The sequence below is a fragment of the Lepus europaeus genome, chromosome 10, assembly GCF_033115175.1.
Source record: "Lepus europaeus isolate LE1 chromosome 10, mLepTim1.pri, whole genome shotgun sequence".
Classification (NCBI taxonomy): Eukaryota; Metazoa; Chordata; class Mammalia; order Lagomorpha; family Leporidae; genus Lepus; species Lepus europaeus.
Genome location: NC_084836.1, coordinates 82,702,651 through 82,718,570, shown reverse-complemented (window position 1 = coordinate 82,718,570; position 15,920 = coordinate 82,702,651). Strand labels below are relative to the sequence as shown.

Below are 15,920 nucleotides of genomic sequence, written 5' to 3'. Positions count from 1 at the left end.
AAAGGAACCTTAGCCATCTGCCTGTGTGCACTCACACCTCAGGCACTGCACCCGCTCCAGAGCCCCTTAGTTCCTGAGCCTTCTGCAGAGGCTGGCCCTGAGACTCCTGGGGAGGGCAGCCAGCGCCCGCCAGCTGAGGGGACCCGCAGCTCGTCTGCTTCCCATGCTACAGTGTAGGTTGAGGCTGGCTCTCGCCTTAACTCAGGGCGGCTGGGGACTTGGGTGCCACAGTCACTGTTGCTTCTTCTCCTGAACTTTCTGTTCTGATTCTCTCTCTCTCTTCCTGTTAGTTTGTTCCTATAATTTTAGTGGGGTTTAGAAGGCAGTAAAATTGTGTGCTTATGCCTAATCCCCATTTTAACCAAGACTTCTTGAATGATTTTAATGCAGTTCCATAGAGGAGCAGCTGTAAATGCATTTTTTTTTTAAATTTTATTTATTTATTTGAGAGGTAGAGATACAGATAGAGACAGAGACAGAAAGGTCTTCCATCGGCTGGTTCACTCTCCAGATGGCCACAGCAGCCAGAGCTGAACCGATCCGAAGGAGCCAGGATCTTCCAGGCCTCCCATGCAGGTACAGGGGCCCAAGCACTTGGGCCATCCTCCACTGCTTTCCCAGGCCACAGCAGAGAGCCAGATTGGAAGAGGAGCAACCGGGACTAGAACCAGAGTCCATATGGGATGCTGGCGCTATAGGCGGATGATTAACTACCTTGCCACAGCACTGACCCCTGTAAATGCAATTTTAAATGCATGTTTTTGGGGCTGGCACTGTGGAGTAGCAGGTAAAGCTGCCGCTTGCAGTGCTGGCATCGCATGTGGGTGCCAGTTTGAGTCCCAATTGCTCCACTTCTGATCCAGCTCTCTGGTGTGGCCTGGGAAATCAGTGGAAGATGGCCCAAGTCCTGGGGACCCTATGCCCATGTGGGAGACCTGGAAAAAGTTCCTGGCTCCTGGCTTCAGATCGGCTCAGCTCAGGCTATTGCAGCCATCTGATGAGTGAACCAGCAGATGGAAGACCTCTCTCTGCCTCTGCCTTTCTGTAGCTCTGTCTTTCAATTAAATGAATAATCTTAAATAAATAAATAAATCCATATTCTTTTTGCTTTCTGATAAATGTATTCGTAGTTACAAATTTCCCTGTGCTTACTGTTTTAGCTATGACTTGTGACTTTTGAAATGGTGTGAGTCTATTACTTGCCAGAATTTAGCATTTGGTAATTTTTCTCATGACTTCACCTTTAATCCAAGAGTTATTTAGTGCTATTTTTTGCTTTTCAGATTATGAAAAATTTAAGCTACCTTTTGACAATTGATTTTGTTTCTAGTCAGATTGTATTAAGGTCAGAGAAAATAGTCTGTATCTGTTGATTCTTTTTCTTTTTTTTTAATTTTTTAAAAATTTATTTGAAGAGTTAGACAGTGAGAGAGAGAGAAAGGTCTTCGTTCCGTTGGTTCACCCCCCGAAATGGTTGCTACGGCCGGAGCTAACGCCAATCCGAAGCCAGGAGCCAGGTGCTTCTTCCTGGTCTCCCACACAGGTGCAGGGCCCAAGCACTTGGGCCATCCTCCACTGCCTTCCCGGGCCACAGCAGAGAGCTGGACTGGAAGAGGAGCAACCAGGACTAGAACCCGGCGCCCATATGGGATGCCAACGCCGCAGGCAGAGGATTAACCAAGTGAGCCACGGCGCCAGCCCCTGTATCTGTTGATTCTTTAAAGAAAATTAGTGGCTGGCTGTTGGCATAGCAAAGAAGATGATGTTTAAGATACCTACATTCTATGTTGGAGTGCTTGGATTCAGGCCCCACCTCTGCTGTCAATTCCAGCTTCCCCCTAATGCACAGCCTAGTAGGAGCAAGTGATGGCTCTAGTAGTTGGGTTCCTACACCTACTGGGAGACCTGGATTGAGTTCCTGACTCCCAGCTTCAGCCCGGCCCATCCCTGGCTGTTTATGGGTATTTGGGGAGTAAACCAATGGATAGGAGAGTGACCTCTCTCTCTCTCTCTCTCATGCTCACTCTCTTTCTCTGCTGCTGCCTCTCTTTCAGTCTGTCTGCCTGTCTTTCAATAAATAAGTAAAATTTTGCCAGCGCCGTGGCTTAACAGGCTAATCCTCCGCCTTGCGGCGCCGGCACACCGGGTTCTAGTCCCGGTTGAGGCGCCGGATTCTATCCCAGTTGCCCCTCTTCCAGGCCAGCTCTCTGCTATGGCCCCGGAAGGCAGTGAAGGATGGCCCAAGTGCTTGGGCCCTGCACCCCATGGGAGACCAGGAGAAGCACCTGGCTCCTGCCTTCGGATCAGCGAGATGCGCCGGCCGCAGCAGCCATTGGAGGGTGAACCAACGGCAAAAAAGAAGACCTTTCTCTCTCTCTCTCTCACTGTCCACTCTGCCTGTCCAAAAAAAAAAAAAGACAGAGTGGATAGTGAGAGAGAGAGACAGAGAGGAAGGTCTTCCTTTTTGCCGTTGGTTCACCCTCCAATGGCTGCTGCGGCCGGCGCATCTCGCTGATCCGAAGGCAGGAGCCAGGTGCTTCTCCTGGTCTCCCATGGGGTGCAGGGCCCAAGCACTTGGGCCATCCTTCACTGCCTTCCGGGGCCATAGCAGAGAGCTGGCCTGGAAGAGGGGCAACTGGGATAGAATCCGGCGCCCCAACCGGGACTAGAACCCGGTGTGCCGGCGCCGCAAGGCGGAGGATTAGCCTGTTAAGCCACGGCGCCGGCCTCTTTTTATGTCTTAAGTAACTTATATTTATTAATTTTTTACTATTGCCACGTAATCTTTTCCCCAAAGAAAAGAGTACCTATCTGCTCCCATCTGTCTTTTCTCTTAACTGCTAGACTAAGCTGTGTTGCGTATTTAAGTGACAGAAGACCCCACTACATTGTTTATTCATTCTTACTTCCCATTGCAGAACTACTTCCTTTAACAGTTGCTAAAATTCAGACCTTCTTGGGGCAAACATTTGGCACAGTGGTTAAGACCTTGCTTGCTCCTCTGCTTCCAATCCGGCTTCCTGCTGGTGTGCACCCCAGGAGGCACCAGATGACAGCTCAAGCAGTTAGGTCTCTATCCACCGCTATGGGAGACCTAGATTGCATTCCTGGGTTCCAGCTTTGACCTGGCCCAGCCTTGGCTGTGGCAGGTTTTTAGGGACTGAACAAATCAATGGAGGCTCTCTCTGTTTCTCTCTCTGTCTCTGTCTCTGTCTCTGTCTCTGTCTCTCTCATTCTCTGCCTGTCAATTAAAGTAAAAGTAAATGGATACGGATTTAGGGGGATGATGTTTTCTTGTTAATTTTGAGTACGTGTTTGCCTGAGAATCTCTTCATTTCACTCACATTTCAGTGATGGCATAGTGTAGTTGTATATAAAACTAAGCCTGTTGTTTCCTCTACTGTTTGGAAATTACAATTCCTATATCACTTTACATTAAGCATTGCTCCTGAGAGTCCCAAACTCTTGTTTCTTTGCAGTTTTTTGTTTTTTGTTTTATAGTCTCACCTCCTGGAAGCTTTTGAACTTGAACTATTTTTGGCTCTTGTCTGTCTTGCTTGAGAGCTCTGCTCGTTCAGAGACATCCTGAGTGCTTGTTGGCCTTTATCCTTCCCGGTGTTCTGAGAGCTCCCTGGTGCTGGAGTTTGGTGCTTGACGCTGCCTGGGCACAGTTCTCTGTCACTGTTGCTTCAAATATTTGTTATTTCTTCCCACATTCTTTTTAAAACTTTTTATTAATATAAAGAGGACAGATGTCATGTATTTCATAGATGTCATTCTAAGAAGATAACCATACTTCCCTCCTTATTTCTTTCCCTCCCTCAATCCCCTACCTTCCTTCTTTTTTTCTTTAATTTTTGCAAAAACATAATTTCAGTCCATTCTATAAGCACAGGCTTCATGCATCTTCCTGTATTCCTATAATGCATGTTACACCTTTTGTAGTTGTCCAATAGTTCTTGAGTATTCTAGATTTATTTATTTTTATTTACTTGAAAGGCAGAGTTGCAGAGAGAGAGGGAGAGATCTTCCATCCCTTGGTTCATTCCCCAGATGCCTGCAATGGCCAGGGCTGTGCTGATCTGAAGCCAGGAGCTTCTTCCAAGTGGGTGCAGGGGCCCAAGGACTTGGGCTAACTTCTACTGCTTTCCCAGGCCGTAGCAGAGAGCTGGATCGAAAGAGGAGCAGCCGAGACTAGAACCGGCCCCCATATGGGATACCGGCACTGCAGGCAGCGGTTTTACCCACTACAGCACAGTGCCGGCCCCTCACCTTCATTTCAAATAAGGGTTGCTGGAAGGTTGAAGGAAGCAGTCTACAGAGCAGGCAAATTATAAAGGAAGGCAGCTTTCTTTCAACATACTTATTTTCTAGACTAAGAGCAAACTGAATCTACAAAAACAACTTTAGTTTCTAAACTTCATCCAACCTTTGGCAAACCACTTTATAAGTGTGCCTTTTAATCTTCCACCTGAGTCTTTGCTGTACAACCCTAATTGCCCGTGATCTGTTTCTACATGACCGAAGGCCCTGGAGCGGCACGTGTTAAGAACAGCTCACCTCCAGGCTTGCTCCGGGGGTGCAGGACAAAGTGCGTGAAGCCCACTGGTGCGTTAGTCCTCCCTCCCCGGGGACAGGGGCTTGTAGATGCTCTACTGCTGGGAGCTGTTGTAGGGCTGATGCTGTACTTCATTCCTTGTTTCCCTGTGGAAAAGAGACATGGCACAGTTGCTCCCTGTGGCTGCTTGGGTAATAGAGTGACCATGTAATGTGTGGCCCATGTCTGAGTGTGTGTTGCCTGCTTCAGTATTGAGTAAGTGGATTGAAGGCTTAGTACACAAGAAATGAAGCCTACAGAAGCTGCAGATCCAGTGTTGAGTCCTGTGTTTCACTGACTTGAGTGACTTAAAATGTGTAAATAGAAAATGTTTAAAAATCTGGTTTCAGACTATTACAGCTTGGGTTAGTTTTTCATATCTGGTTTTACACAAAGGTGCCTACAAAGGTTTGTATTGATACTTGAGCTTTCCAAATAAGTCATGCAAAAAAAGATTTACTTAAGCCAGCGTTGTGGCTAAACGGGTAAAACCACCACCTGTGACGCCAGCATCCCGTGTGGGCACTGATTCGAGTCCCAGCTGCTCCTCTTCTGATCCAGCTCCCTGCTAATGGCCTGGGAAAGCAGCAGAGGACGGCCCAAGTGCTTGGGCCTCTGCACCCACGTGGGAGACCAGGAAGAAGCTCTTGGCTCCCAGCTTTGGCCTAGCCCAGTCTTGGCTGCTGTGATTATCTGGGGAGTGAACCAGTGGATGGAAGAGCTCTCTCTGTGTCTCTCTCTAATTCTGACTTTCAAATAGATGAAAAAAAATTTTTAAAGACCTAAAGACCTTGCAGACACATAAAAATATCAGTTACTAATGCTATACAGAAATTAACCAGTCCTCTGAATGATGTTTTTAATACATCCAGTGTTTCTTTCTCGTAGACCTCCTTACCATCCAGGAAAGGATTCCGGCACCAGACCACCAAGTTTTTGTATCGTTTGGTGGGATCAGAAGATATGGCTGTGGACCAAAGTATTGTCAGCCCTTATACTTCCCGGATCTTGAAGCCTTATATCAGGTAAACAGAAAAGAAGTGTGATGTCCAGTGTCTCAGGGGATGATGTTTGTGGTTTGTGCCCCCTGTTCTCCAGTCAGAGTGAAAAAGTCCAAAAACCGAGCAGGATTGGCAAGCTCTGTGCTCCGTGTCAGGTCGCATCCTTTGCTCGTTTCAATTGTACTCTTTTGCATAAACCATGGTCCTTTGAAAGAAATGTAAACAGCAAAGCTGAGTTAACTGTTCAGTTTCTTTGTGCACATGATAATGATCATTTCATCTTAAATGTTAGTTATATGCCTTTTAGAAACTGCACTGACAATGTGAGAGAGATGCTCAGCTGAGCCCATATCTGGGCGGCGTGTTGTCCGGGCCGGGAAGTGGCAGCTGAGCTGCTGGAGAGGCCCCTCGTGGTGCCGGGCACCATGACTGAGAGAACGCGCTGTCTTTCTTGTGCCACACTTCCCCTATAGCTTTGTAATCCCCCTGACCCTCCTTTGCCTCTGGTGCTCCCCACTGCCCAGCAAGGTCGGTGTTGCCGCCCGAGGCCTCCCATAGCCCTGGAGGCGCATCCATGTGCAAGCTGTACTCCAAGTGAACCTGGGTACTATTCGTTTCCTCGCGGAATGCATTAAGACCAGCACCTGGCAGTGTGCCTGGTGATTGTTAATAGAGTGAACGTTAGATTTCATACAGGACAGGTACAGCTGTAATCAACGAGCCACCAAATAAAACAGTGCAAATTAGCGTAAGGTTTGAAGCAGATCAAAGAGTTTATGTAAGGTAAGTAACCAGGAATAAGACCGAGTATTTTTATTTACTTGAGTTTGTTTATCTTCTGTGGTACTGCAGGCGTGATTACGAAACAAGACCACCCAAACTACAGCTCCTGTCACAGATCCGTTCCCACCTGCACAGGAGTGACCCTCACTGGACACCTGAGCCCGACGCACCTCTTGATTACTGCTACGTCCGGCCAAATCACATCCCAACCATCAACTCTATGTGTCAGGAGTTTTTCTGGCCCGGTATGTTCCCCCTCCTAAACCAGGCAGATCCGTTTCTGTACAGTACATCTCAGTCATTTTTAAATTAGTGTGTGCCACGTGACCCTAAGGCCTTGATGCATATAGTTTGTTTCTACTAACACAGAAATACTAAACCATAAATACTTCTTGCTTTCCTAAGATCAAAAAGAAGACAGCAATTAAAGTAATAAACAGTGTTTTTGTTTGTTTCTCTTCCCTGTTTGTCTCTGCTTCCAGAATAAAAGATTCGTCCTGTTTTGCTTCTACATATGTTTAGATACCAGGTAATGTCTATCAAAGATACACAGACTGGTAGCTTGGGCGAGTCTGGACACTTTTGCTTTTGGCTTAAAGATTCCTTATGCTTTGTGTAACTGTTCCTTCGAGAATGTTAATACAGCCAAAGGGTATTTTTTAAAAGCCACATACCCCAATCATAGCCTTTGAGAGTCAAAAGTAAACTCAGTAGGTTTTGTCATTTTATCAGTCCTAACAAAATGGCCTCTGAAGGCCAAAGCCAGTTACAGTGACACATGCTAGCCGCTGAACGTACAGACATGCTTTCTGGGTCTGCTTTGAAACCTGAAGGCAGTACCTGCAGGTTTTCCAGATGGGAGATAAGGTCTCATCACACCGCCTGTCCCATTGTCTGATAGTCGGGAAGAGGTGCATGTGGTGGGCGAGGCGGGACCTTTACCCCAGTCTGCCAGGTCGCCTTATGTGCTGCAGACACTGAGCCCCGAGGCTGTGCTCTCCACTCCCGCCCCCACCCCGGCCCCCTCTCTTCTTAACAAATGTACTTGGAAAGGACTGTGTTCATTCTGGTGTTTTCTAAAACGCATCTTTATTTTTATGATCTGACTGTGTGGTCTCTATGGTAATTTCTTTGCTTCCCATTCTGGGCTTGCTTTAGCATGCAGGTGTAGCTGTCAGTACAGACTGAACTGTGTACCGTTCGTCAGCTCTGGACGGCCCGGCCCTTGAGTCGCTGCTGCTTTCTCTTCTTTAGGCATTGACCTGTCTGAGTGCCTGCAGTATCCAGACTTCAGCGTAGTTGTCCTTTATAAGAAAGTCATCATTGCCTTTGGCTTCATGGTTCCTGATGTGAAATACAACGAGGCGTACATTTCATTTCTGTTTGTCCATCCCGAGTGGAGACGAGCAGGGATCGCCACGTTCATGATCTATCATCTGATTCAGGTAAGGTGTCTCTGTTCGTCATCTGCCACCTTGCCTCCGGGCTCCCCCGAGAGACATGGAGGAGGAATGAGGCTGGCCCAGTGGAATGGGCTGCCTGGAAACTGATCATCACCCCTCGGGAGGTTGTTAAAGGACACAGACAAAAACCTCTGACTCCGTAGTGAGATTACTACTCCGACTCAGGTTTAAAAGAACATGTGTTGTGAACAGAATGACAGAGTACAGAAGTGAGGCCCGAGCACGTGTGCTGTCCGGGGTGTGATCGCTGCTGCTCCTGGAGTCAGCGCTGACGCAGCTCTGAGAAATGGAAGGGGAACTATGATGTTTTAACATTTTTTATTTACTTATTTATTTGAGAGGTAGAAAGATAGCAGACGCAGCAAGCTCCCATGAGCTGGTTCACTCCCCAGATACCTGCACCAGACAGGGCTAGGCCAGAGCAGGGAGCCAGGAATTCCGTCCGGGTCTGATGACTGCCTGACCCAGCTACTTGAGGTGTCACCTGCCTCCTCCCAGGGTGAGCATGAATAGGAAGCTGGAATTGGGAGAGGACCAGAACCCAGGCACTGTGACATGGGGGCGTCCCAGCGGGCATCCAGCTGGTATCTTAACTGCCAGGCCAAATGCCCACCCCCGAACTAGGGTTTCTGTTTTTAAGTATCTCCGAACATTTTAGCTCAAGGACATCAATAAGCAGTACATATTCTATACTGCTGATCGCTTTCCATCTTAATACCACTATACAAGCTGTTATGAACCCTAAGATTGATTCTGATATTGAATATTGAAGAAAAGACCATGTGTTTATGTACTAACATCAGAACACATGCAAAGATTGTTTTCTCCAGAATTTTTCTGATGACTTTTATTTAAAAGCCATGTAGTATGGCGGGCTGTGGGTTACACAAATGAAATCCCTTATGAGATGTTGTTTTTCCAGTTCATAATGGAAGTCGCTCGCTTGTTCCCGAATGTTAGCAGGAACCTTGAGAACCACCTTGCTAGAAGTTGCTTCCCTCCCTGCTTAGGCACTGACTTTGTGGTCACTCCCTGGGCCCTTAGCGTGGGCTGCCCTTGCTGCTGTTGTCACTGGAGACTGGCTCCGTTATTTCCAGTACATGCTCCTTTCTCTGCCCCCACCGAATTGCTCTCCACCCTGCTGACCTTCTTCTGCCTTTCCTATTCTGCTGAGGGCCTGAGGGCAGGTGCAGCACATTGAACGTGTGTGCATCCTTGGTGCCTAACTCACGGCCTGGTGCAGTCCGTCGGTGCTGGGTTTGCAGGGTGTGTGGAGTCACTCATTCGTTGTGTGTGGCTGCTGTGTGCCCCAGCCAGGCCATACACCCCAGCTCCCAAACACAAGGTGCTTGCGTTAGAGGGCTGGATTGACTGCTCAGCTCCCAGCTTCATATCCTGGCCATTGTGGACATTTAGGGAGTGAACCAATGGGTAAGAGCTCGCTCTGTTTCCTTCCTTCTTTCCTTCTTTCCTTCCTTCCTTCCTTCCTTCTTTCCTTCCTTCCTTCCTTCCTTCCTTCCTTCCTTCCTTCCTCTCTCCCTCTTTCCCTCCCTCCCTCCCTCCCTCCCTCCCTCTCTCTTTCTTCTTTCTCTCAAATTAAAAAGCAATAATAGAGAAGTTCTTAATTCTTTAGAGTTAGTACCTGGAGTTGGCTGTGGTTGGCCAGGTGTATTTGCAGTCTGAAGAACACTAACATCACCACGCAGAATTTGCTCTGTACATGCACATGCTCTTGTCACTGGTATAACAGTATGCTGTCTCCTCTTTTATTTATTTATTTATTTGACAGGTAGAGTTAAAGACAGAGAAAGAGAGAGACAGGAAGATCTTCCTTCCGTTGATTCACTCCCCAAATGGCTGCTATGACCGGCGCTGCGCCAGTCGAAAGCCAGGAACCAGGTGCTTCTTCCTGGTCTCCCATGGGGGTACAGGGGCCCAAGCATTTGGGCCATCCTGCACTGCCCTCCCGGGCCACAGCAGAGAGCTGGACTGGAAGAGGAGCAACCTGGACTAGAACCCGGCGCCCATATGGGATGCCAGTGCCACAGGCAGAGGATTAACCAAGTGAGCCACGGCACCGGCCCATGCTGTCTCCTCTTAAAGATGCCTTTGGATGCACAGTGTGTGAGTTAAGCAGAGAAGAGAAGGTAGCAGTCAGGCGGCCTTTGGCAGAGTACTTAAATAGAAGCTTTCGGGGACCGTGATTTCTAAATCTCAAGGACTCAGCTTCACTGTGTCTCATTTCAAAGCAAGTTCTCCGTGGAAGTGTTTGGCCTGGTGGTCAGTGCATCAGTTAGGACGCTCACATCCTCCTATGGAGTGCCTGAGTTCAGTTCCTGGCTCTGGCTCCCTATTCTAGTTTACTGCTGATGCAAACCCTGGGAAACAACAGCGATGGCTCAGGTCATTGGGTTCCTGCCACTCATGTGGGAGGCCTACATTGAATTCTTGGCTCCTGGCTTCAGATGCCAGCCGTAGGGGGCATTTGGGGATTGATCCATGAGCAGGAGAGCGTGTGTTCTCTCTCTCTCTGCCTCCCAAAAATCATCATAGTAAACAAGTTCTTTTTTTTTTTTTTTTTTTTTTTTTTTTAATATTTATTTGTTTATTTGAAAGTCTGAGTCACATAGAGAGAGAGGAATCTTCCATCCTCTGGTCTGCTCCCCAATTTGCCGCAGCGGCCGGAGGTGCGCCGATCTGAAGCCAGGAGCCAGGAACTTCCTCTAGGACTTCCCTTGCAGGTCCAGAGACCCAAGGACTTGGGCCATCTTCTAGTGTTTTCCCAGACCACAGCAGAGAGCTGGATCAGAAGTGGAGCAGCCAGGTGTCGAACCGGCACCCATATGGGATGCTGGCACTGCAGCTGGTGGCTTTAGCCGCTACGCCTTGACCCCATAGAGTTTTTAATTTATGTACCTTGTTCTGTGTAACTGATAAAAGAATTTAAGAGCTTAGGGGAGGCCGGTGCCGTGGCTCAATAGGCTAATCCTCCGCCTGCAGCGCCAGCACACCGGGTTCTAGTTCCAGTTGGGGCGCCGGATTCTGTCCCGGTTGCCCCTCTTCCAGGCCAGCTCACTGCTGTGGCCTGGGAGTGCAGAGGAGGGTGGCCCAAGTGCTTGGGCTCTGCACCCGCATGGGAGACCAGGAGAGGCACCTGGATCCTGGCTTCGGATCAGCGCGGTGCGCCGGCCGCAGCGGCCATTGGAGGGTGAACCAACGGTAAAGGAAGACCTTTCTCTCTGTCTCTCTCTCTCACTGTCCACTCTGCCTGTCCAAAAAAAAAAAAAAAGAGCTTGGGGGCTGGCACTGTGTCTCACTTGGTTAATCCTCCGCCTGCGGCGCCAGCATCCCATATGGATGCCAGGTTCTAGTCCTGGTTGCTGCTCTTCTAGTCCAGCTCTTTGCTATGGCCCGGGAAGACAGTGGAGGATGGCCCAAGTGTTTTGGCCCTGTACCTGCATGGGAGACCAGGAGTGCTTGGGCCCCTGCACCCACATGGGAGACCTGGAGGAAGCACCTGGCTCCTGGCTTCAGATCAGCATAGCTCAGGCCATAGCAGCTATTTGGGGGGTGAACCAACGGAAGGAAGACCTTTCTCTCTTGTCTCTCTCTCTCTCTCACTATCTAACTCTGTCAGATAAAACAATAAATAAATAAATTTGTTTGTTTGAGAGGGAGAGAGAAACAGTTCTCATCTGCTGATTCACTCCCTTAATGGCTGCAGTGGCTGTGACTGAGCCAGGGCAAAGCCAGGGGCTGGAAACGGCTCGGGTCTCCCACATGGCAGGGACCCGACTAATGGAGCCGTCACTGCTGCCTCTCAGGGGCTGCATGAGCAGAGCACTGGCGCTGGGAGCAGAGCCAGCATTTGAACCCAGGCCCTGTGATGTGGGATGCGGGTGTCTTAACGAGCATCCTAACCCCTTGGCCAAGTGCCCACCCTGGTCCTCAGATTTTATCATTAAATTATGTTTCATATCTGTGTAGAGAGTTTAGCATCTTTTCTAGCAGGCCTTGGGAGGGGATTTTTACACATTTGAGGAGGGTACATGATAACATCTGGTTGAAAAAAGCAGAGCTTATCTTGTTCTCGGTTTCTTCAAGGTTGTCATAGTGCTGGTATCGATATGTTTGACAGTTAAACGTGATTATAAACCAGTAGTGAAGTTGACAGTGAAGTGTGACCCCAGGCTCATCACCCACGCCGAGCTTCTCTGGTCTTGAGGACGTTTGGATCCGTGGCACAGTGCTGCTTGCTTTCCAGCCGTGCGCAGCGTTGTGGTCGCCTCGGTCCCTGATTTCTCTGGTTTCCATAACTGACTGCCCACACTCAGACAGGCTTCTTCGCCTCCTCGTCTTCCCTGAGGCCTTCTCATTTTCGTGCTTTCCCACTCTCTTGGCAGACCTGCATGGGCAAGGATGTAACCCTTCACGTCTCAGCAAGCAACCCTGCTATGCTGCTCTACCAGAAGTTTGGCTTTAAGACTGAAGAATATGTTTTAGATTTTTATGATAAATACTACCCTCTGGAGAGCACAGAGTGTAAACACGCATTCTTCCTGAGGCTGCGGCGCTGACGGGAAGCCGGCTCACGCAGAGGTGTGTGTGCAGCGAGAGGCCGCGTCTACGCAGACCGGGGTCGCCCCGATGTGATCGGGTGGGAGCCCTCTCACCTCTCCACTGGGGCCCGAGAGGCCAGGAGTGAGCAGCCCTGAGCCAGGGTCACTCTCCAGCCCTTCCAAGAGCAGCCCTGAGCCAACGCGTCGGACCCTTGGTCAACTAAAGCTGAGTGCTGCCTCCTGCCGCCGTCCTCCTGCCCCCGGACAGCTTGTAGGCATGAGAGCCCCGGACTGAAGCTCCCGGCAGAGACCCTGGCTGCCTGACTTAAAGGACGAGGAAATGGGGGCACGGTTGAAAACTGACACAGTGCCCAGGAAGCGCTGCACCATCCCGGGGTGATGGCAGGCGATGCGGTGCTCACAGGAAGGGACCCTACCCTGACCTCAAATCCAGGAGGGGGTCCCGGGCACTGCAGGCTGTTGTCGCTTGCTCATGTTGGGCACAGTTGGGAAATACAGACTAAACGTTGCTATCTACACGTGACTTTACCTGTTCTACTTATTAGCATCTCCCTGCAGGGGCTTTGGCCTCCGTAGTTGGTTTGGGATGGGAGCGGTTGAGCTGCCTGCCACTTAGCTTGCCTTCCCTGGCCCTTCTCATACCCAGGACAGAGGCTGCCAGAGTTGCCATGGACGGAGCCTGTCTTGTCTTCAGGGTGTGTGCTGGGTGTTGGAGATGGACTATCAAGCCGTTTGTTTGTTTGTTTTTGATCAAGCAAGAACATTTTCTAAAATAATCAGATGTTCGCCAATAAAAATCTTTCTGTGTGACAGCCAGTGGCCTCGGTCTGCTCAGTCTGCTTTCAGACCCTGTTTGATTAGGAGCAGTGGTTCTGAGCTTTCTGGGATCACTTTGAGAATCCAAGGAAAACGGAACCCTCGGCCCGCAAGTGAAGAGCCTCTGTTCTGGGGCTGTGCGCGCAGCCAGCCTGGCTCCTTTGTCTGGGGGACTGCCTGGAGCCCTGCTGTTGGGACAGCTGGGAGTTGTTCAGTCTCCTGGGGAAACAGCTTGGACTCAGTTCCATTCATGTGAGGACTTTTTCTTCCTTCCTCCCCAAGAGTTTCTACCTTTTAAAGGTTGATGTTGACAAAACGAAACCAACATGTGAGCACAGACTTCTGTGGCTGCTAAGGGGTGGCTTCAAGCCATTGTTTCCCATTCCTTAATTATGAGAGTTTCAGTCGCACACAGAGACTTTGTAACAAAGCCCCACCCCCCATACTCACCAGTAACCCAGATTTTGCCACATTTGCTTCATTTATCCTCCTGTTTCTTTGCAAGTAAATCCCAGATATCAGGCCATCTCATCACTGCTTGCTAAGGAGGTGTTTCTAACAAACGTGGGTTTTACATAACCACAGTGCCCATTACTGCTCCTCAACAACACGGGCACATTTTGGGGATCGTAGTCGGGCTCCCTGAATTGTCTCAGAAACACCTCCAAGCTGGTTCATTTGGGTCAGTGGTCAGGCAGGGCTCACCTGGGCAGTTGGTGAGTCTCCTGCCCCTGGGCATGACGGGCACCAGGCCGGTTTTCCTGCAGAGTGTCCCACAGTACAGGTTGTTGCATCCTGTGGTCCTTTGCAAGGCAGGGCTAACTGGGCAGGTGACCAACAGGCCTGTTCTGGTCTCTTCAGCAAGAGGAAGCTGACGGTCCCTGTTTGGGCGTTAGGGCGGGTATCCGTTGGTTTTGATCTGGCCTTCCTCCCCACCCCCACCCTCAGGCTAGCACTGTGGCACAGCGGGTTAACGCCCTGGCCTGAAGCGCGGGCATCCAGTATGGGTACTGGTTCTAGTCCCGGCTGCTCCTCTTCCAGTTCATCTCTCTGCTATGGCCTGGGAAAGCAGGAAAAGATGGCCCAAGTCCTTGGGCCCCTGCACCCATGTGGTGCAGAAGCAGCGCCTGGCTCCTTGCTGCGGATTGGCACAGCTCTGGCAGTTGCGGCCATCTGGGGAGTGAACCAGCAGGTAGAAGACCTCTCTCTCTGTCTCTACCTCTCTCTGTAACTCTGTCTTTCGAATAAATCTTTAAAAAAAAAAAACGGCCGGCGCTGCGGCTCAATAGGCTAATCCTCCGCCTGCGGCACACCAGGTTCTAGTCCCGGTCGGGGTTCCGGATTCTGTCCCGGTTGCCCCTCTTCCAGGCCAGTTCTCTGCTGTGGCCCAGGAGTGCAGTGGAAGATGGCCCAAGTGCTTGGGCCCTTCACCCCATGGGAGACCAGGAGAAGCACCTGGCTCCTGCCTTCGGATCAGCGTGGTGTGCCGGCTACAGCGCGCTGGCCGCGCCGGCCATTGGAGGGTGAACCAACGGCAAAAGGAAGACCTTTCTCTCTGTCTCTCTCTCTCACTGTCCACTCTGCCTGTCAAAAAAAAAAAAAGTGATTTCTCCACATGCAAGGAAGGTGGCCGGGGTGAGGAAAAATATTTGCAGATTTCCATGTCTCTGTGAATTTGTGGTTGTTTCAAGTAGGGGAGCTTGTTTGTTTGTCTTTTTTTTTCCTTCCACAAAAGTGGGCATTAAATTCAAAAAGCCAAAGATCGGCACCCAGATCAGCTCCAGTGCTGGGTGATGAGCAGGAAGTTGGGGTAACAAATCGTGAACCTCAGTACTGGGAACAGCCATGAGTTCATGAAACCCTCCATCTGGGCTCTCATACTTGGCTCTGAGAAACAGGTGTTCATGAGGAGGAAAAAAAGCCAAACTTCCTAAAAGATTCTCCTACTGCAGCTGCCCCAGCTGGAGGTGGCTGGGTAACGCCTCCCTCACAGATTTGTAGTGATAGCCCCAACAAGGCCAAGAAAATGACAGATGGAGGGCCCCCCGTTCAGAGCATGATGGTCTGGTGGCAGCGCCTGCAGGCTTTCCCGCTCTGGCTGAACCCGGGGAGAGGCTGAGGGAGTCCGTGCTCGGCTCGCCGCCAGCCCCCAGGGCTGCACAGAGGCAGGGCTCCATGGGCCTGGATGCGGGAGCCGGAAGTGAGCTGAGCACCAGGAGCTCAGTGGGCTGAGAGGCCTCCGTCACGCCTCTTGTTTCTCGTTTTCCAGACCTGTGTGTAGACTGTTTCTGTTTTTCACAAATTAGATGTTTCTCACGGCACCAACCCCTTCTCTCTGCTTGTCTCAGACTCTTACAACATTGTGTGCAGGTTCCCCTGAACCAGCAGAACCCTGCCAAAGTAACCAAAGACTGGGATGAAGCTTGGATTCTGTGAGAGAAGGAGACTGGTGACTGCTCAGGTAAGAAGCTGGAAGGGGGCTCGATGAGGGCAAAGGCTGGTCTGGCTTTCCCTGCAGCTTTGCTGCTGATAGGAGGTGTGGTCAAGAGGGCCCCTAGCCAGAGCATGGGGACAGAAGTCACCTAGAAACTCAGAAGACCCAACAAGTAATCTGTGCAGCACAGCTTCCCAGTGGGCCTGGCACCAGCCGGGTGTGAGTCCCCCCAGCCCCTGGGACAGC

At 50.1% G+C, this 15,920-nt stretch overlaps 1 protein-coding gene across 5 annotated transcripts in view; it reads left to right on the top strand.

Annotated features, from left to right (window-relative positions):
- The window catches only part of KAT14 (lysine acetyltransferase 14), a 48,647-nt gene that overhangs the window by 20,677 nt on the left and 12,050 nt on the right, over positions 1–15,920 (top strand). For 2 of the 5 annotated variants that reach the window (XM_062203819.1, XM_062203818.1), the window contains exons 7-10: positions 5,486–5,622; positions 6,451–6,626; positions 7,636–7,826; positions 15,611–15,701. In XM_062203819.1, coding sequence (XP_062059803.1) covers positions 5,486–5,622; positions 6,451–6,626; positions 7,636–7,826; positions 15,611–15,676 — 570 coding nt within the window. In that variant the 3' untranslated portion in view covers positions 15,677–15,701. Of the gene's footprint in view, positions 1–5,485; positions 5,623–6,450; positions 6,627–7,635; positions 7,827–12,247; positions 13,236–15,588; positions 15,702–15,920 lie in introns of those variants that run through there. The other 3 variants (XM_062203817.1, XM_062203816.1, XM_062203814.1) reach the window with 2 other exon arrangements.